Source organism: Grammomys surdaster, unplaced genomic scaffold (assembly GCF_004785775.1).
Source record: "Grammomys surdaster isolate TR1022 unplaced genomic scaffold, NIH_TR_1.0 233, whole genome shotgun sequence".
Lineage (NCBI taxonomy): Eukaryota > Metazoa > Chordata > Mammalia > Rodentia > Muridae > Grammomys > Grammomys surdaster.
The window spans coordinates 557658-578515 of NW_021604678.1; the positions used below are offsets into that span (position 1 = coordinate 557658).

The following is a 20858-nucleotide window of genomic DNA, read 5'->3' on the forward strand; positions in this document are numbered from 1 at the left end:
CATCTGAAATCACAGAGGTGCCCTGCTCACCTTGACTACTTGTTCACGGTATCTATTCTTTGTCTTATAGTAGATATGATCAAGTGAAATCTCTATAAATTACTCATTCACCTAGGCATATTTTTAAGTTTTAGATAATCTAAAAATGAGAATACAAATTTCTATTCATTTTGATCTCTAGCTACAAGAATAACTGAGACACGGTGAGACTCAACCTATCTATCAATCAATCAAGCAAGCAATCAATCAAGCAATCAATGGGATAACTCAAATTGTATTACAAAAACTGGTACCTCAGGCTAGAGGGACGGCTGAGCACTTAAGAGCACTGGCTGTTCTTCCAGGACAAGGGTTTGATTCCCAGTGCAAGCACGAAGGCCCACATGCATGAAGACCCACATGCATGGAGGCTCACAAGCATCTACAAATCTAGTTCCAGGGGATCCAGGGCCCTCTTCTGGCCTCCTCAGGCACTGAATGCACATGGAACAACATGAAGCAAACAGTTAAAAGGGAATCAGGTGGGCCATTAAGCAGGGGGCCCCTCCAAGGGAAGTCCAGTTCAGCAGTACCTCTAAGGGTAGTGAGAAAAGGTAACAAAAAGAAGCAGAAACACAAGTTACCAGCAGTTGGGTTTTATATTTATTGCAACTACAATTTTTCAAAGAACATTAATTATTTAAAGTTCTTCAGGCATGCTTAAATATATACAAAATGACAGTCTCTAATCCCTCTGAGAAGAAAGCTGAACACTCAGTGTTCTTCATTGTATTCAGGTATTTCACCTTGTTGCAAGCCTTTCCAGGTGGCCTTAGAGGAGTGTCAGTTCTGCAGCACTACTGTGTGCTCTCCAGCCTGTGGCCCACTGGCTTTCAGGACAGGTTATAGCCCATGGCTGTCAGCAGCACAGTCCTCACTCCAGTGGGCATCTCGCTTCTCTGCCACGAGCTTGATGAACTGAGAGTGACTGGCATACAGCTTGAGCTGGTCGCTGATGTCCACCCACTTCACCTTCCCGGCATCATCTCCAGCCTCCAGAGTCAGGTTGTCCATTGTCTCCCCTAGTTTCCAAAGACAGAACCAAACAAAAACAAAAAACAAACAAACAAAAAACCTGGGGGTTATTCCATTTTTAATGCAATTATGGATCTTCAAAAGTCTTACTAAAAATAAGATTAAATCATCATTATTAGGTGGCTATAGAATTAAAAACCAAAATACTCCAAAATGCCTGAACTGTAACTAAATGTTAGATGAAAGGACTAATAAGAAAGCTTTTCTCCTTTACAGAGAGAGAGAGAGAGAGAGAGAGAGAGAGAGAGAGAGAGAGAGAGAGAGCGAGAGAGAGCGCATAAAAGGTCATATGAAACCCTTTACAAAACTAAATTCCAGAAGGATTAGAGTTAACTATAAAAAGCCTAAAAGCAAATTTCTAACTCGGTTTGTAGTCTAATGCTATGTAATTGGATGCCAAACCGCAAACTAAAATACAATATATTTACAATTGTATTTATTTAAATGTCATCATTGCTACAAATGTAAATGGCTGTTTCTACAGGTTAAATTGATAGTATTTACCCAGTGTTTTCAAAAATAAATTCTCCCACTTACTCGATAGGTGTGAATGCCTTGTGTACCAGACTCTGCTGCAGGCACTGGATATATGAGGACTTTACAGATCTAGTGGTCAGTACCTACCTGGCAACCATGAAGCTCTGAGTAGCAATGCCAGCGCCGCAGAAGACTGAGGCAGGAATATTGCTATTCGCTCAGAGCAACCCTGGGTTGCATAATGAGACTCTGTCTCAAAAAATTATCCAAAGGAGACAGAGAGAAAACTATTCAAGGCAACACAAATGTGTGCTTTATGTGTGTATATAAACATGTGTGCTTTATTTATGCATATAAACATATGTATACTTTATGTGTAAATAAAAACATGTGTATGTCCTTTATGTGTATATGTACATAAACATATATGTGTGCTTTATGTGTGTATATAAACATTTGGTATTATATTCTACATTCTTTAATTTTTATTTATTTTTATGTGTATAGGTATTTTGCCTGCATGTATGTCTGTGCACCACATGTGTGCCAGGTGCTGGCAGAGGCCAGAAGAGGGCACTGGGAATTGAACCTGGGTCCTCAGGATGAGCAGCAAGTGCCCTTACTGCAGGGCCATTGCACCTCTCATTCTTAAAATGGGCAGAATCAAACTTTTCACCTTTACAAAACGGGTTAAAGAAATAACAGCGATGCACAATGGGGTGTCACATTCATTAAACAGAGGTTCCTGAGCCTGATGTGGTCAGCCTGGGCTATACAGTGAGCTCAGGACAACCTGAGCTATGTGGCAAGACTATCTCAAAACAAAACCAAACAAACAGTGACTGGAGCTCAGGGACACTGCCAACAAACAGTGCCCAGAACATGTTTTTAAGTGAAACGCCAAGCAAGGAAAGAGCACACGGCATAAGCACCTTTGTATCTACTTACTGTAAAGCTACACAGAGTCTGCAAGAAGCTAAGGCGACATGTTAGAGACGGTGGTTCACTGTGTGTGTCTTCTTTCCATCATCTACTCTCTAAGTAAGTTTCAATTATTTTACCTCTGTAAACATCGTCACTGCACTCAAACAACAACAACCCTCCTCAGAAGATAATGTTTTGGCAACAGGTGCTGAGTGCCAGGCTGCTCCCCCAGCTCTATCTGCACTGCAGCTCCAGGCACCTCCACAGCCGTTATGAAGCTGTTACTTCAGGACAGTCTCCAGCATCCTGTGCTTTATCTCAATCAATAATACCTAGACTTTCTTTTATTCCTCTGATCACCTGATATATCACTCAAAACAAAACTGTTTAGTATTTAAAGACACAGAGTTCAACAGCCACCTCTCTCACAAAAAGAAAGCGGAACTGAAAACAGACAGTTCTCGGATCCAGCAAAAAGCATGGGTCATGGGACACACTGGCATTCCTCAGGCAGAAAATCCCCTCTTACAGCAGGGAGAGGGGAACAGCAACCAATCGGAAACACACCATTTACTGCCCTCGTGAACAATTATTTTACCAACAAGGGGTTGGACTGAGAGAGGAACACACCTTAGGTCTTACCAAGGAGCTTCTAAGAGACACCCAAAGGTGCAGGGAGGACAGATCAGTGGGACGAGGGACCAGACCTAGCCCCTACAGCTATGGCAGGGGATAAGTCAATGGAGCACACTCCTTGGCAGGAAAACCTGTAAGGTCCATGCTACTTGCCTTAATTCCTTTTGTTAGACAAACCATGACCAATCTATACAGGCAAAGCAAACACCTTAGAATTTATGAGCAAAGAATTTTCTTTTTACAGAAAAAGAAAGATCAACCACACATTGGATACATAATCTACCTTAATCTCTGAAGAAAAGGTCGTGGCTAAAAAGCCTCACAGATAAAGAATGTACTGTGCACAGTTAAGCTGTGCAAGCCCCATTCTAAACTGCATCTGCACACATCTTCTCAGTTCTTGTACTAAGGGATGAACTCAGCATCTTCTTGGAGCTGCTCCAGAGGGAAAGGAGATGGTGCCAGAGTTTCCCAAGGCCAAAGAAAGGTTGAGAGAAAAGAGACCTCCCAAGTCCTGGCTGCCCAATGAGGACAAGTGATTAGCATAAGATTGGGCAGTTCAGCAAAGAGCCAGAAGAACAGGGCATTCTCTGAAAGCTGGCCTTGTTTCATTACTCTACAAATGAATGTGACATGCTTAAGACACCAGCCAGCCTAGCAAGAAATGACTTTCTGTGGATTGGACTGATGCGTACAGATCTTACTCATTCTGAAAACAGCCATTTCCTTCTCTTCTGTAGTAACAGACAGTCTCTCGTGATAAACTCTTAAACCCAGAGATCAGGAAAGTACATACTCAACAACACACACTTACTACATACATGGCAACCAAGCCCAGGGCTGCAGCCCGGGAGGGTCATACAGCAAGGTAAATGTAAACACCATTTTTTACCCTATCACCAAACTGCCCCACCCAGAATTTCACCTGCTTTTGGAATAACTGCACTAATTAATTGCTGTGTTTACATTGAATTATTCTAGCCTATAATCCAGCTTTAAATTCACATGCCATCAATAGATTAAAGACATTTAATTAGATAATGCTGATAAACTTTGCAAGCTTTGCCCTAAGTGCTCCTTTAATGCTAACAATTTCACCTGCAGACAAACAACCCTAAGCTCACCAGTTGATGGGTTTAAGAGGCTACATTCTAGATCCGATGCTATCCTAGTAGACATCTTGGCTTCAGCTAGTCCGCCTGCTCCAGCTGTATTTGAGTATAAAACTACCTGTTTCATCATGGTAGTTCACAGCTTCTGTCTCCATCCACGCATTGTCAGTGTTCCGAGGGTCGTCAACATACCCCTTATATATCTATTTGCAAGAGGAGAGAGAGAACGACAGTCTAGGGTGAGGTCGGAGCGAGTGAACGACAGGTGAGCTTCCTTCCCTAGATTAATACTTGTAAATATCCTGCTGTGCACATCACACTACTGAACTGGACAGTTTAAATAGTTAAGAGTTTATGTTATATTACAAGTTTTCACCACACACACAAAAAAAAATGCTTATAAAGAAATATAAATGGGGGCTGGAGAGAAGGCTCAGCAGTTAAGAGCACTGACTGCTCTTCCTGAGATCCTGAGTTCAATTCCCAGCAACCACACAGTGGCTTACAAACATCTGTAACGGAATCCAATGCCCTCTTCTGGTGTGTTTGATGACAGCTACAGTATACTCATATAAATAAATAAACCTTAAATATGTATATATAATATATGTATATATATACATATAATATATATACATATATACATATATACATATATACATACATACATACGTATACATATACATATACATATACATATACATATACATATACATATACATATACATATATATATATATATATGGCACAGAATCAGAGTAACATAGTTTCATAGGCGTGTTTATATTTCTCAGGGGACAATATTCTCCTTTGAGGTAGTTTTAAAATTCACAAAATCCTCAGAAGCACACAATTTGAGAAGGGCTGGGCATAGCTCAGTGGTGGAACATGCGTAGTGTGCTGGAGGCCCCAAGTTTGACAACACCAAGGGAAAACTGAGAGGAGTTGATCTGAGCTATACTTTCTGCAAAGGTTCCATAATATAAGCATGTTTCTATTTTAGTAATTTCTCTGATTATAACTTCATATATTGAAAGGTTTATTATTATTGATAAACCTAGATAGATAATATATAGATAAATATTAATATAATAGAAATTGAAATGTAAAGCTTATTAATACCAGAAAAAAATCTATATCTAGTCATCCAACACAAACGTGGGTAAGACAATCCTGACAGCAGATGTAAAAACAGAAGGTCCCCTTGGGAGGCTGAGGAATGGAATTAGGAGACCCAGCACTGGGCTGGAGCGAGCTCAAGCAGTAGGGTGAATGCCGGGCAGGCACAGGGAGACTGTGGATCCCTGGGGCTTCCGACCTGCCAACCAGGCCTAACCAATGAGATCTCTGTCTCTACAGCAAGATAAATGGCATCCGAGGAACAACAACTGAACAAGTCTTTTCCCCTCAACCTTACCACAGACAGACAGACAGACAGACACACACACACATAAATGTGCACACACACACACACAAATGCACACACACACATATAAAGACAACCTGGGTTACACAACAAATACTTAACCAGGCTGAGCTTTATGCTATAACCCTTAAAAAAAAAAGTTAAGAGATCCAAATTTTGGAAGAAAAACAAAGCAATCAATCCAAATGACAGTCAAAAAGAAAAGAAGCTCTGTCATTTCATTATTGATGCCCACAGGCCTTCTGTGGTGTTTTCTTTTACTAACACAGAGTATATAGACAATACAGGCATACAGAAATAAACCTTAAATGATTAGCAATTTTTAAAAAGTGTAATGTAAATCTAAAACAAGGGTTTTTCACAGCAAGCTGAATTTTTGTAAATAACGAGATCTATTTAATAGATTCTTAGTGTGTAAGAAAATAGCCTATTTGTCATGCAAGGTCAGCCCTGAGCTAAGGAACAGGGGGTGAGGAAGGAGGAGTAAATGATCACATGAGCTAAGGCCAGGCTCTACAACCAACTTCACATGTGCTTCGGGACCAGATCTCAAGGCCCCTGCTGACTCAGCCTGACTGAGGAGCCCCTTACCACAAGATGTTCCTGGCTGAAGAGCGCGTGCAGCTTCTCCTCAATCTCCCTCTTCTCCGCACTGGATTTCTGTAATGAGTTCAGGGCTTCCTCACCAAACTCCCTTTTCAGTGTGGCACTGATCTTCTCTCCGGGGTCTACCATTCCCTGCAGTCACATTTTTGAGCAGCGGTGAGCTTTGGCTTACTCCACACTATTTACTGAGCGGCCGATAAGCTGTCTTATAGTATTTGCACAGTGTACTTACCCCCCAACCCCCTCTGAGAAGCACTTCTTAAAACATCCGTTTTTAGCAGAAGCAGCTGAGAAAGGCAGCTCACACACTGGGCCACAGTCATCAGTATACCATTAGGCTATGGCAGACTGGGCCAGGCAACGACACTTCCTGATACTTTCTAAATTCAAACTACAAGGCCTGGAGGCAAGGAAACAGCACAACACCTCTTCCCACCCACCCATCTAGTCCATTGCAGCCATGATGGCATCTTTAGAAGAATGTACCAGAAGCACCTCCTAAGGGCTGCCTCACTGAGTTTATCCAAAATGTTTCTCCCCAGAACCCACAAGTTTCTCCACAGACTCATTCAGCTCCTTCGAGATGTCATTTAAATGTTACTTCCCCTACATCATCTTTTACTTCCTGTCTGCTTTAGTTTTCTTTAATCATCTACTAGCATAAGATATTTACTCATCTTATGACATTGTCTGCCTTTCCCACTGGAACGTAACAAAAGACAGGGGTGTGTGTTCATGTGGCTATTATACACTGTCTAAAGTATTAACCCACAAAGGTAGAGAGTCAGTCAAGGAGACCAGCAGGTCTCAGAGTGCAGCAGCTACTGCAGCTGCTCCCGTGACTGGAATTTCAAATGGAAAGAAAAATCATGAAATCACCACAGTGTGAGAGAAGCTGACTGACTCGGCTCATGGTGATCAGCCTACACTGGATCAGTCAGCTACTATCTGAAACCACGAAGGAAAACATATTCTTGCCCATAGCAGGGTATGTGTAAAGATTCGTGTTCACATCGGATACCTCCTCGGCCTCACAACAGGCATAATTACAAAACCTCTACCACATTGAATACATGCTTTAAAGGTCACTTCAAGACATCAATGCAAAAGTGCACTCCTCCTGATGGGGACTTGGAACTTCAAGGAAAAGTCCATAATAAGTGTCATCTGTTCATTATGTTTAAAAACTGTAAGAATCCAATAAGTAATACTAAAAATATAAAGTTGAGTTTAGAGTAGGGGATTGAAATGGACCTTACATAATGAATGCCAACCATAGGCCTGATAGTCAAGGGCGCTCTGAGGTAAATATGGCTACCTTCATTTTAAAGATGAGCACCTGGACTCACCCAGAGGCAAGTGCACAGGACAGAACACGAGCCTCGATCTATCCAAACATTCGTGTTCCTTCCGAAGATGCTAGAATTGTCCTTGAATTCTAAAAGCCTCATGTCATCCTAAGCTTGGTGACAGTGAGCTGAAGGAGCAGCCTCCTCACACAGGAGCCTCACAGCAAGCAGCCAAGCAGTGAGCAGTGCCCGTCCCAGCAGCCCCAGCAGGGGGTGCCATGCTTACCCCAGGGATTGCCCACTCTCCACAGTCTTTCCTTTTGATGGCAACAAACTGCAAGATGCATTTCCCGGAGACAGGGTGTGTGATCTTATTCCCACTCTCGTCCCTTTTCCACCTGTGGACAGGAACACAGACCAGCAAAGGCTCCAGCTTCCACCCTCAATGACATTAGAAAAATGTCTTCTCTACTACAAAGTACAAATTTATCTAAAATAGGTAAGTTTAAAAACCTGTTTTTATTAGACAAATGCTATGTTTACCCCTGTTAAGGAAGTTTAGTTCATACAAGGGTGCTGTATTCTCTGTGAGGAAAATTTAGATTATACACAATTCTTACTACTTAAAGTCAAAAAAAAAAAAGAAAGAAAAGAAAAAGCTTAAAAGCAGAACATAATTTGAAGAAAGGGTTTTAAAAGGTGTGTTGCATGGTGTTTTTCACCAAGAATCCCTTTTAGAAACTGAAATGATAAAATAGACTTGGTAATGCCTCTGTTCATCACAACACCTGTGATACCAGAAAAGCAGAAACTCCGTTTCAGCTGAGTGTAGTGTTCTCAGTCTTTATGCCATCTTAGATTGGGGGTGGGAGATTTCCATCCTATACTATTTTATGTCTTGAATTAAATCCCATGGTTAGGCAACATCAGTTTAGAACACATCTCCTCTGAGGACATCATCTTTTCTGAGGACAAATCTCCCTTCCCTTCCTAATCTACATCCTCAACTTCTAGGCTCTTTCTAAAAGTGGTGTTCTAGACAAAGGTAAGGATTTTGTCCTTGCAGTAACAACTGGGAAAAAGGCCCAGGGGGTGTCTCTCACTGCAGGAGGCGGAGCATGAGCCCGTACACGGGTGTGGACAGATCTCCACATTTGTTTATCTAACCCATGATTCCTCATCAAAGAGCTCGGGTTCTAGCGCAGAGCTAACACCACAGTGGCACATCATAATAAAAAGCTTCAGACTGAGGAGCACAGCAGACAGGAATAAAAAATAATTAGTGCGATGTTTGTTTTTAAGATACCAGACCCCAAAGTAGCAGAAAGAAGATATGAAGCAATGAAATACTGGTCCACGAAACTCGAGGTCTAGCAAGTGAGAAGGAGGCTGGAGCATGAAGCTAAAGACTCAGGTGAATGTTTATACAGCAGAGTTCTCAAATCTGAGTTCCTAAGAGAGCCAGAGAGTACTGCTCACTGGGGAACTCACTCACTGCCACAGAGCTGTGGAGTGACTCAGGCAAGCAAACTGACCTAAAGAACAGGTGAAACACTGCCACCATCCACACGTGCTGCTTTTCTCTTACTGTTGCCTGCCAGATGCTTAATGAACACTCACTGGAAACTGAAGGTACAGCTCCCACAGATCACCCTCCCTGTACAGTATTCTCTGGAAAGGGCAGTGACCCTGTGCAAGTAGTGTGCCCCATGGCTCCCTTCAGAGGTAACAGTTTGCAAACAACTTCACTCTTTCAGACGTTTGAAACCAGGGGGTAAGAGTGACTCGTCCCTTCCTGAGAGACCCTCAAGGTCTTCCCTGTACCTTTCCACTGAAAACTCTAGATTTTTTTTTTGTTTTGATGGCTTCCCGACTGCCATATGAACTAACAGGTTTACAACAGAACACTAAGGCATGCTACTCCAGCTAACTCACAGGCCTTATGTTCAGTAGGTCTCTTGCATCAAGAGGCCGCGCTGAATGACTGCCCTGTGTTATCTAGGCTCGTGTAAGTACACAGTGTGACAGGCACACAATGAGGAAATTGCCTAATGACACATTTCTTGGAACATGTCTCTAGTGCTGAGCAATGTATGACTATACTTAGTCATATTTCATTATTTTATTTCAAATTTTCAACCCTGCAAATGTAACTATAGATTTTCAATGGCCAAAACCTTAATACTTATACTTTTTATACTCTCTAATGTACCTCCTCAGTGCTGGAAAAAAAAAAAACCTGATGTTTAATAAATATCTTCCAGGTGCATTCAAACTTTGGACACTGCAACATGACTTTGTCATTTACAAACCTCATGTTTGAGAAATGGGCTCTCATGTTATCTGTCCCCTGCCCAAATCATCTCATGTTTAAGTGAGGGTATGATGTTATGCTGGGCCACAATCACTGGGCGCAGCATGGAGCCTGTGGCAGTAAGCTGGACTCCTTGGTAGATAATGCTTGGTGTACACCCACAACGTAAAACCACAGCTTGATGAACTGGTTGATTGCTTATTTTGAGGTTTTGAGACAGGCCTCAAATTCATAGCAATTCTCCTGTCTCAATCTCCCATTTAAGGGGAGATTGTAAGCAGAAACCACAACACCTAGCTATAGCACACCACTGTGATTTCATATAAAGTCTCATGTTCTTACAGACCAAACACGGGGGCGGGGGGGGGGCAGTGCGGGGGGAGAGAGCGGACGTCTGTATCATCTTACCCAGTTCTTACCTGGTTATAATAGGATCTGCAGCATGATTTGGACCCCATCTCCCCAGAAGACCCCGGCCAACCAGTCCTGTCCTCCCTGCAGGATTTCTAGGGTAGAAAAGAATGAAAGACCACTATACAATCAATTGAATGCATTCACTTTTAAAAATCTAGCTTGACACGACATGTATGTGTGTGGGCAGGTGTTTGTGTACATGTGTGAAGGTATGAGCATGATATTTGGCCTGAGGTGTCAACAGCTCTCCAGTTTAGTGAGGGAGGGGCAACCAGCCAGTCTAAGACAGCCTGGCCAGCCAGCTTACTCCTGGGATACCCTGTCTCTGCTCCTTTCTTGAGTCCTTAAGCTACAGGAGCCAGCATGCCTGCTCAGCTCTCCTGTGGGCTCTGGTGTCCAAACGCCTGTCTCTAGGCCTGTATGAGAGCTTTATCCAACAGGCTATCTTTCCAGCCTGCAACTAACATCTTCATCTAGTCCACAAGACACTCACACCACTGGTTTTACTGCTGATAAAACTGAGCGACTTTTTGTATGTTTTGTACTAAACTCACAAGTATTTTTTAAAAAGAGTCACCAGGATAACTAACAATAACTTGATTTCAAAATCACAGGACAGGAATGGAAAGTAAGACAAAAGAGCCTGATGTTACCATTACTGGGTTTTACTTGTCTTTTGAATTACGTGTGTGTGTGTGTGTGCATGGGTGTGCGAGTGTGTGTGTGTGCATGTGCATGTGTGTGCATGGGTGTGCGAGTGTGTGTGTGCATGTGCATGTGTGTGCATGTGTGTGCATGTGTGTGCATGGGTGTGCATGGGTGTGCATGGGTGTGCGAGTGTGTGTGTGTGTGAATCAGAGAAGAACCTAGAGGAGTCAATGTCTCCCTCACCATGTGAGTCCCAGGGATCTATGCAGGCACCCAGCCATGTCTCAGACCTTACCTACTGGGCAATCTCACCCCAACAAAGCTTTATTTTTAGTCTTAACATGGCTTACATGTTTGGATAAATTCTTTCTTTAAGCCATTAGTTCATTTAATAACCAACCACTGAAAACATAAATTCTAATCCTTTTTATAATTTATTCAATTAATTATTTCAATCTTCAAGATAAAATTATGAAACCATACCTTTAATTCTTTAAAAGAGCCAGGCAGTGGTGGCACATGCTTTTAATCCCAGCACTTGGGAGGCAGAGGCAGGCGGATTTCTGAGTTCAGGGCCAGCCTGGTCTACAAGTGAGTTCCAGGATAGCCAGGGCTACACAGAGAAACCCTGTCTCGAAAAACAAAAACAAAAACAAAAACAAAGACAAAAACAAAAGAAAACAAAAAACTTCTTTAAAAGAAGTAAACCTTTTAATTTAATTTAAAGTGTCTGTAGCACTTACTAGTTGTATGCAAATTGCTAACACTCTTTCCCAATCTGAGTTCAGTGAAAATGTAACTGCTTAACATACATAAATTCTCATCACGTCTGGCCCTTACAGTTGTACTCTGAATGCCAACACCTTTTCTTCCTTTTGAGACTCAGTTCCTTCATCCCAGCACCTACCTGGGTCTTCCATTTTCAATCTCGTACAGGCCATTCTGGCTCTTTCTCTCAACATGCCCATCCTTTTCATTAAATTTGGGAGAGAAGTTGCTTTCACTGCAATGAGAACGACAATGCACATAAAGTAATGATTAGATGCACCCACAGCTTAGCCATATAACTCACTGCTATTCATAATAAACACAGAATCGGGAAAAATGTTCAGGACTGAGTTCTGACTTACAAATCTTATTCAATCAAAAAAGGCTCTGGGGCAAAAAAACTTTCAGCCAAAGGAGAAAAGGATGTAGTATTCATGAGCCACGTGGTGCTTGACAGGGGGATGGATGCCCCTCCCACATGATCGAAAATGTCTGCATGACACCATCACACAGAACTGCCTGTGCACACACTACAGCAACTGTTGGCGGCTCACACAGATTCCAACTGCAAGACTTCTCTGAACACTATGATATCTCTACTGTTCCAAAGTAACCTTCATTATTTCAATTTAACGCATATTGGTTAATACTGTCAAATATTCATTTTATCAAAAGTCACAGGGGGATGAATTTATCCCATCAACTATAAAAGAAATATGATTTTTAAAAAGACATGATCCTCTGGAAATGCTGGTGATCCTGGCCTGAACTGCATGTTTGCTGAGCTGCACCTGCACACTTCCGAAATGAGCGCTGACCGCACTTACGTCGTCCTTCAACACTTTGTAAATAAACAGTATTAAAAAATTTGCAAATAGGCCAGGCATGGCACACACCTTTAGTCTCTGCTTGGGAGGCAGAGACAAGGGGATCTCTGAGTTTGATGCCAGCCTGGTCTACAGAGTGAGTTCCAGGACACCCAAGGCAACACAGAGAAACCCTACCTTGAAAAACAAACAAAAACCAAAAACCAAAAAAAAAAAAAAAACCCAAAACAACAAACAAAACAAAACATTCTTGCAAATAGACCAAGAACCCACACAACTCAATGAATTCCTATAAAGTTAGCACAAACACTCGGAAAAGAAACTGTGAAATTTTATATTACATTTATACTTTCTGTATCAAATATATTTTAAGTACTTATACACCACCGAAGCCAAAACTCCATGAGAATTAGAAGAAACAAAGAAAGAGTAGCTGGGTCTGCTCTTTCGTAACTCCAGTCCACCACCTGCACTGGGTCCTTCCCTTCACTCCCTCTCAGCCCTTCCTCCTCTCTTTCCTCCATACCGCCCCCACACGGACATTTGTTTATATACAGACAAACAGTACATGATAGACTGAGTCTGAGGGAGGCCTGGGCCTCTTCTCCTATGAGTTATACACTGCAGCCGTCGGCAGGGCAAACAGTGCTGCTTCCTTTTTGTCTTTTGAATTGACACATAATCACTGTAAATATTATAGGTACAGTGATGATCTGATATGTGATGACCACATTAGAATCATTAGCATTTACATCTTCTTACACATTTGCCATTTCTTTATAAGGAGAACTTTCGAAATTCTCTTCTCTAGCTCTTTATAGAATATATAACAAAGTATTGTGAACAGTTACACCCACTATGCCATAAGATAGCAGAATGTACTCCCCCTCCGGACTGTATGTGGGGAGCTGCTGGTTATCCAGTCATCCACTTCCGCTTCCTAGACAGTAGTTAGCACTCTCCTAACATCTACCTCAATCAACTGGTTTGTTTGACTTTTGTTGTTAGAAGTGCTGGAGTTGGTGGATCAACCTTGATGGAGGTCAGCCTCAGGATTCTCATCTACTCTTTGAGGAGCCTCTTACTGGCTTCGAACTGGTCAAACATGCTGGGCTGCTAGCCAAGCTCTGGGATCCCAACCTTGCCTTTCCAGCACTGGGGTTACAAGCCCATGCAGGTCCCACTGCCCATGCTGTCCCTCCTGGCTTCTTCCATTGGTGCTGGAACCCAACCGCTTTCACAGCATACAGGCTCATCATCGGGTTTTGGTAATCGGGAAAAGAGTCTGACAGATGTTTTCACCACTTCAAATACCAGCCTACCTCTGTCAGGAACAACAGAGGTGCACAACTGTTAACCCAACGAGCACATGCAAACAGATATCACCAACTGCTATTACTCCAAAACAGCAGTAATTTCAAACCAAAATAGATTCACCTCACCTATTAGGGGAAGCCCTCACAAAACTTGGCAAAAAATAAACAAGCATGGACTGGTTGGTTTGGGAAATTCAAGCAAATGGAGAAACTGACTGCTAACAACACCCAGCATGGATTAAAATGATTTTTTTTCAAACATCAAATGATAACTTAAAACCCCTGACTTTCCATAAGTCTTAGACCCAGTTACGCACTTATCTGCTCACCTGATCTGAGGGTCTGCCCACTGGGGTCCAGCCAAGACAGAGACCGCGGTGTACTCCACTGGGTTGTAGTCTTGCCACTCAACAAGCCAGCCCACCTTCTCATTAGGAACCTGACTTCGCTCTACTTTTGAACCTGGGTAAGGAGATGTCCGGGCTTTATTGTGGGAATTCTCTTTGGCACCATTAGAACCAGACATGATGTTGGCTTGAAGGTGAAACCCACAGGATGGAAATGGGTTTCTAAGGAGAGAAAAACAAGAAAAACATTTTATAGACATTCCAAAAGCACATGAATTAAAGAACCTAGGTCAAAAATTCCTGAAACATTTTTCAATTTCAAAAACGTGTTAAAAAAATCAGAAAATAACACAATGGCGACTGCAAGTGTGTATTGCTCTTCCAGAGGACCCAAGTGCAATTCCTAACACCTAAGAAACACAGTTCACAACCACCTGTAACTCCAGTTCCAGGGTATCCAAGGCCTCTGACCTCTGAGGGCACCTGCACTCTTATCCACAAGACACACATGCATTAAAATACAAAATAAACTTTTTTTTTTTAAATCAAAAAGTTCAAGTTAAGAAACATCCATGAAAGTTTTTCAAATATGAATACTTTAAAAATAGCTAAATCTGGACTGGAGAGATAACTCAGAAAAATGCTTGCCACACAAGCATGAGGAACTGAGGTTAGAGCCTCAGCACCAACATAGACACTGGGCATGCAAGCACATATCTGTCACCACAACCCTGGAGACAGAGCAGACAGAGAAAGATCAATAACCAACCAGCCTAGCCCATAGGTAAGCTTTAGGTTTAGTAAGAGACCCCATCATGACAAGGGACTAAGGAAGACATCCAATATCAACCTCTGGTTGCTACACACACACACACACACACACACACACACTAGCATGTATATATACACACAACTAGTTAATCTTAACTGTTGCCTACTGGCTGCAGTTATTTTAGCAGAGAAAACAGGGCAGAACATTTGTTTTCTATTCTTTTAGAAAAGGGGCATATGTTCTGAGAACTCAGCCATGAACACAAATACAAGCATGAGTTTATAAATAAATTTACTAAAAAGCTTATATGCAAGTCTGTGCAGACATGAGTTTTCAGCTCATTGGAGTGACACTCAAGGTGTGACTGCTGAGTCCCATCAACACAGCATGATTGCTTTTGTAAGAAACTCGAAATTGTTCACTCTGCCTGCCCTCAGGAGGCTCCATCCCATTGGCTGTCTACAGATTTAAGTGTAAGGCAAGCTTTTTGCTGTCATAGTGTTAGAAATAATTTTTTTTTAATTAGTCAGAGTTAGAAAGAATTTTTTAATTGGCCAATATCTCGGAATAACATGGGACCGTGAACTCATGAACTCCCAGGGAAGGGTCCAAGGCAGGACATACCAATTAAGAGAGTACACTCCTGGAACATCCTGCCTCCTCAGTTTCCCAGCTGTGTATGTATTGATAAGAGAGCACACACACCCCTGGAATATCCTGACTCCCAGTTTCCCAGCTGTGTGCGGATAAGAAATACAATTAAGAGCTTCCTGCCTAAGAATCCTCTACTCCCCAGCCCCCCTCCCAGCCTGCGGCTTTTGTCTTTATAAGCCTGTGTATTTTGATGTTTGGGGCGCACTCTCTCTCCTACTTTTGGAGGTATGAGACTGAGTCCCAGCATGCTGCTTTACTAGTAAAAGCCTCTTGCTGATTACGTCAAGTGCCGACTTCTGTGGTCATGGGTGGGGAGGGCACCGGTCCCTGAGACTTGAGCAGGGGTCCAGCCTCTTCTGGGCCTTACAATGGCATTCAGAGAGTCTCAAAACTCTGCTGCTTCATTCACATGCACCCTGCATCCACAAGGCAGGTCCACAGCCCTAAGAGGGTGGGAGCAAGTGCAAGCTAGGACAGACTGTTGATATCGGGGCCCAAACTCAGTGACATCACATCTAGGCGACCCTACATTATTGCCAAGGCAACCGCCATACACTCCCAGAATCCACCTGGCTACCTCACCCTTACCTGGGAAAAGGCTACGTCGCCGCCTATGTAAATAGGCAGAACTCCCTGACCTTGCTCTCTTTTCTCCGCCATCTTCCTCTATGTCTCTTCTCCCACCTTTCCCCTCTGCCCTGAATAAGCCCCTCCCCCTTGGAACCGTTTGGTCTGGTGTTGTCTGTTCTAAGCTGCACGCCAAGTCTAACACAGGTGACTTGTTAAGTCAAGTGAAAGGTGCAATCCCTGAGCCATGGCGACAGCCAGGGAGGCCACCAGATCAGAGCCAGCTGGGCCTGCTCAGCAAAACTGCCTCACAAACAAATGAAAGTGGTATGTTTTCCTTATTTCCCTATCTGATGGCATGCTTGCTTCAGCTGCTACAAATCTGGAAATCCAAGTTACAAATTCTCTGAAAAATGAAAATCTTACCCACTCAAGCTTGTACTCAAAAATAAGTCTGTGAAACATGCGTGTTTGTCAGAATTAGCTGGAGAGGTGACACTTCTGCTAGGATAGCTACTTACCCAATCACCACAAACTAGAGTTCAGAGCCCAGTACTGATGTAAGAAATCAGGCATCCCACACACATCTCTAACTCCAGGTGGAGAGTGGGGGCACAGAGGTAAAAAATCCAGCCTAGCCAGAGACATAAACCCCAGGTTAAAGGAGGAAATCTTTCTCAAAGGAGTAGGCAGACAGTGAATAAAAGTCACCAACATTGTCTTCTGGGCTCCACATGAGTGCAGACACATACAACTGCACAGACACACACACACACACACACACACACACACAAAACACCCATAAATTTTTTTAAATAAATGTCACAGTATAATCAGACTACGTATCTTCCCCACAGAAGAATGGTAATCTATTTACATCTGTTCTCCAATATGAGACAGTGCTGGCTACTGGAAGAATATGCACATATACAGAGCCTAAATCTCTTTTATTACATTACAAGACTGTGCAATTAAGAGACAGAAATTAGGAAATTAATAAAATGCATCTTACAAAGCAAAGACCAGTTCCTAAGACTGGCAAAAAAAAAAAAAATGAAAGAAGAGAGAAAGAAAGAAAGAAAAAGAAAGAAAGCCAACAGCTGCATACTGCTATGAACCAAAGAAAATCTTCAATACTATAATTTATAAGAAATAAGTGTACACCTGCAAGGACTCTTCTAAGCACTGGAAATACTGCCCACTCATCTGACCCACACAAAACCTTGCTACGGAAGCAAGTCTGATAGCTCCTGTTGCACCTCTGCTTCACGTTTAGGTCACACATGTTACATGTCAGCACATTAACCTACATCACTGATAAAACCTGTTGAGAAACGGAAACCTGACTTTTCCAGTTTTAACTAATAAAGATCTTTGAAATTAGGTAAATCATAAATTCTAACTACAAAACTATTGTGCCCTGGATTTCCCTCCATTGTTAGTCACAAAATTTTTTTTAATATATTTTTATTCACTTACTCAGAGAATTCTATACATATAGATTTCTCACACTGGAAACACGTGTGTACACACACACACATGAATGTATTGTAATCATATCCGCCCCCCAACTCCTCCCAGCTTCCCACCCCATCACTCATGTTCTCCTACATTTTTATATTTTATTTTTGATTACATGTGTGTGTTCATGCATGGCTCCTGCACGAGGGAACAGTGATGGCAAAGGAGCATGAGTTTACATCTAACATGGGAGCTGAGAATGAATGGAGTCCACTAGAGCTCTCAACTGCTAGCTATCTCTCCAGGCCCCTCTTATTCCTCCTTCTGTTTCTTTTCAGATAACCTTTTTAGTCTGATGAGTGCTATGTCAAGGGTGTGGAATGTGGCCAATCAATGAGGGGCTACACCCCTAAAGAAATCGGTAGTCAGAAAACTCTTGAAGTTACAGTCATTTGTTTCTCGACAGATGTTTTACAATAGATCTCCAGGCACTCAACACATACTTGTTAACTTAGCTTTGGGCTTTTCTTTGGAATATGCAGTTTCGGTTCTGGATATACTACTTTAAGAGTTCCTTTCCCTGTGGCACTAAAGAATCCGGGTTGGAGTTAGGACCAAGCTGCTTTACACTGTTCTGGTAACAATCAACAAAAATGCCATTAGTGACTTCCAGAGAGCTGGAAGTTCTTCCCTTTGCAAACCCCACTGAAGGGGTGTATAAAAGGAAGTTAATTCACACCAGCAGAGAGAGGATACTCTGACTGAGGGGCTTTAAACATTGTCAGGAAGGCAGAAAACGGATGGAACCATGGGGCCTACACACCACAGCAGAAGTAATTCTATTTTCAAAAAGGTCAAGAAGATGTCACTTCTGTTAGGGTAGCCCACAGAAATTCCAAATTCGGTCTCACAGGCTGGCCAAAGAATCAGGGAACTAGCCTCTTTCCTCTTCGGAACTGACGCTTCCTGAGTCTGCCCCCTGGATAAAGTCAAGTTTGAAGCACGGGTGTAAGGAAGACATGTGTTTTAAGGAAGACACTACTACAGACACTTGTGTCAGAGAACTTAACAGAACCAGGCTTACAAACTTTCCAAGTCACTAGGAAATAAAGTTGCGGCCACCTAACACAGGCAAGAAGGGAAAGAGCAAGGTTCCCAGTCCCGAGGCACTTGCTCACACACTTTAATTTCCAGTCTATACTAAAGCCAATAGTCAGCGCCTTCCAGCGCACAGAAAGCACTGTCTGCTACTCAGAGTAACAGTATATATGTTATCATATGGATTCAGTATCACCTCTAGCACAGGGCGACACATCATAAATGCTCTTTAAACTCTGGGGATCCATGAATTAACGTTGGTACCTTATCTAGAAGGGCAAATTTAAAAGTCAGACACCGAGAAGGGTCCAGTACGCCGGCACAGCCTACATAACCTCTGGGAAAGGAAGGAAGGATCGCAGGTCCACCCAAGGTCTGGGAGCCGCAGCCCGTCCTAGAAACCGGGTACCTGGGTGCGGGGACGGCGCGGCAGCCCAAGGACCGGACAGTCACAGACGCAAGGGCTACCGAGAGCGACACGGTGGCTACCGCCTGCCCCAGGGAGCGGCCGGCCATCGGCGCCTGGCGCGCGGCCGGCGAGGGGTCAGAGGTGGCCGGCTTCGCCCGGAGTCCAGCCGCGAGCCCCGAACCTGCAGCCAGCGGGCACTGGGACCCGGCCGCGCTTCCCTGGCGCGGGTCGCCAGTGGCCGGCAGCGCCCGCAGCCCCACGACGTACCCGCCGCGCGACAGCGCTTTACGGCAACGCCGCAAACCAACCTGTCTGCCCGGCCTCTCGGTCTGCGCAGGCGCACTGAAGTGCTGAGGCGCGCAGCGGGCCGCGGAGACAGAGGACTTTGAAACCAAGCGGAAGGAGGGTCAGGGATGTGATGTGACCTACGCTGAGACCACGTGCTTCCAGGAGAGGACGGCAGTACGGAGTCACGTGACCACTGCGAGGTTTGAGAAGAAGTAGAATGACTCAGTGACGATTCATGAGACACAGTGGTTTGGTTTCCAGAAGTGGAGTAATTTGCTTTTCGAAACTTGCCCGCATACTGGGCTTCCCGCATGCTGGGCTCCCGCCAGTCACGTGATCATGCCAGTCATGTGACTGCTCGCCCCTGGAACCCATAAAGAAGGACCCCCAACCCTGGAACGCAGCCTGAGCTCCCCAGAGCCCCCTTCACCGTGCTGTCCGCGGTGGTAGTTGTTGTTAGTATTCAGGTCTAAACTCCTCCAATAGCCAGGTATGCTCTGCCCCACAGTTACCTGGCAACAGCCAGGTAGGCCTGCCCACTATAAAGGGGGCTGCTTGCCCCCTCCTCGCTTTCTTACTCTCTTGCTCTCTTGCCTCTAGGTTCCCTGTCTCCTCGCCCCTCCACCTTTCCCTTCCCCCTCTCTCCACGTGGTCATGGCCAGCCAGCCTCTACTCCTCTACTCTTCTCCCTCTCCCTCTCTCCTCTCTCCCTCCCTCTCCCTTTCTCTCACCCCCCTCCCCCCTCGCTCTCATACTGGTGTGTGGCTGGTCCCGCAGGGGGAAGAGATGCCTCGGCATGGGCCCACTATACCTCTCCACACACAGGAACATCAGTAGTATCTGATGAGCCTGTAAGCCTGTTGTCCAAAGGACAGCTGGCCTCAGTGTCCCACTTTTGAAGCCCAAAGTCAAAACTTCTAGACAATCTGTGAAATTGGCACGAGGTTTGGATAACAAGTAACGAACGAAGGACTAAAGGTAGCCTAGGTTGGAAGTGGTAAAGCCAGGCGTGCATAGTGGTGTGCACTCCAGCTTTCATTCGTTCACTTGATGAGACACTTTAGGGTGTTGGCTTCATGACTATACTAAAAATGCCCGCTTAGAAAATCTAAAAGTAGCCGGGCGGTGGTGGCGCACGCCTTTAATCCCAGCACTCGGGAGGCAGAGGCAGGAGGATTTCCGAGTTTGAGAGTTCAAGACTAGCCTGGTCTACAGAGTGAGTTCCAGGACAGCCAACAGGACAGCTACACAGAGAAACCCTGTCTCCAAAGGACAAAAAAAAAAAAATCTAAAAGTATAATAAATTTCTTCCCTACCCCCAGCCCAAGCCTGGTTACAGATAGTCAGGTCCCTGGAGCAAAGTAGACATTAAGTATATTTTCTTTCTCTGCACTTTGGGGCGTATGCCTACCACCCCACAGTTTCCTCGAG

At 43.8% G+C, this 20858-nt stretch overlaps 1 protein-coding gene across 3 annotated transcripts; it reads right to left on the minus strand.

Annotated features, from left to right (window-relative positions):
* Nucleotides 1–619: 619 nt before the first annotated feature.
* Nucleotides 620–19510, minus strand: Nudt9 (nudix hydrolase 9). 3 transcript variants are annotated; one of them, XM_028773669.1, is made up of 8 exons: nt 19448–19510; nt 14161–14400; nt 11828–11923; nt 10278–10364; nt 7831–7942; nt 6241–6387; nt 4342–4426; nt 620–1061 (listed from the first exon to the last, which is right to left on the minus strand). In XM_028773669.1, exons 2-8 carry the CDS (start codon nt 14355–14357, stop codon nt 883–885), a joined length of 903 nt encoding a protein of 300 aa, XP_028629502.1. In that variant the 5' UTR covers nt 14358–14400; nt 19448–19510; the 3' UTR covers nt 620–882. The 3 variants fall into 3 exon arrangements, with proteins under 3 accessions (XP_028629502.1, XP_028629499.1, XP_028629501.1); XM_028773666.1 differs by lacking the exon at nt 19448–19510 and adding an exon at nt 19140–19416; XM_028773668.1 differs by lacking the exon at nt 19448–19510 and adding an exon at nt 18995–19115.
* Nucleotides 19511–20858: the final 1348 nt, after the last annotated feature.

Coding starts and splice junctions, on each gene's coding strand:
- Nudt9 (XM_028773666.1), bottom strand. CDS start 19,246: ATGGCCGGCCGCTCCCTGGGGCAGGCGGTAGCCACCGTGTCGCTCTCG. Junction 10,365..11,827: donor ATTGAAAATGGAAGACCCAG/GTAGGTGCTGGG, acceptor TTTCTACCCTAG/AAATCCTGCAGGGAGGACAG. Junction 7,943..10,277: donor GCAGATCCTATTATAACCAG/GTAAGAACTGGG, acceptor TCCTGTCCACAG/GTGGAAAAGGGACGAGAGTG.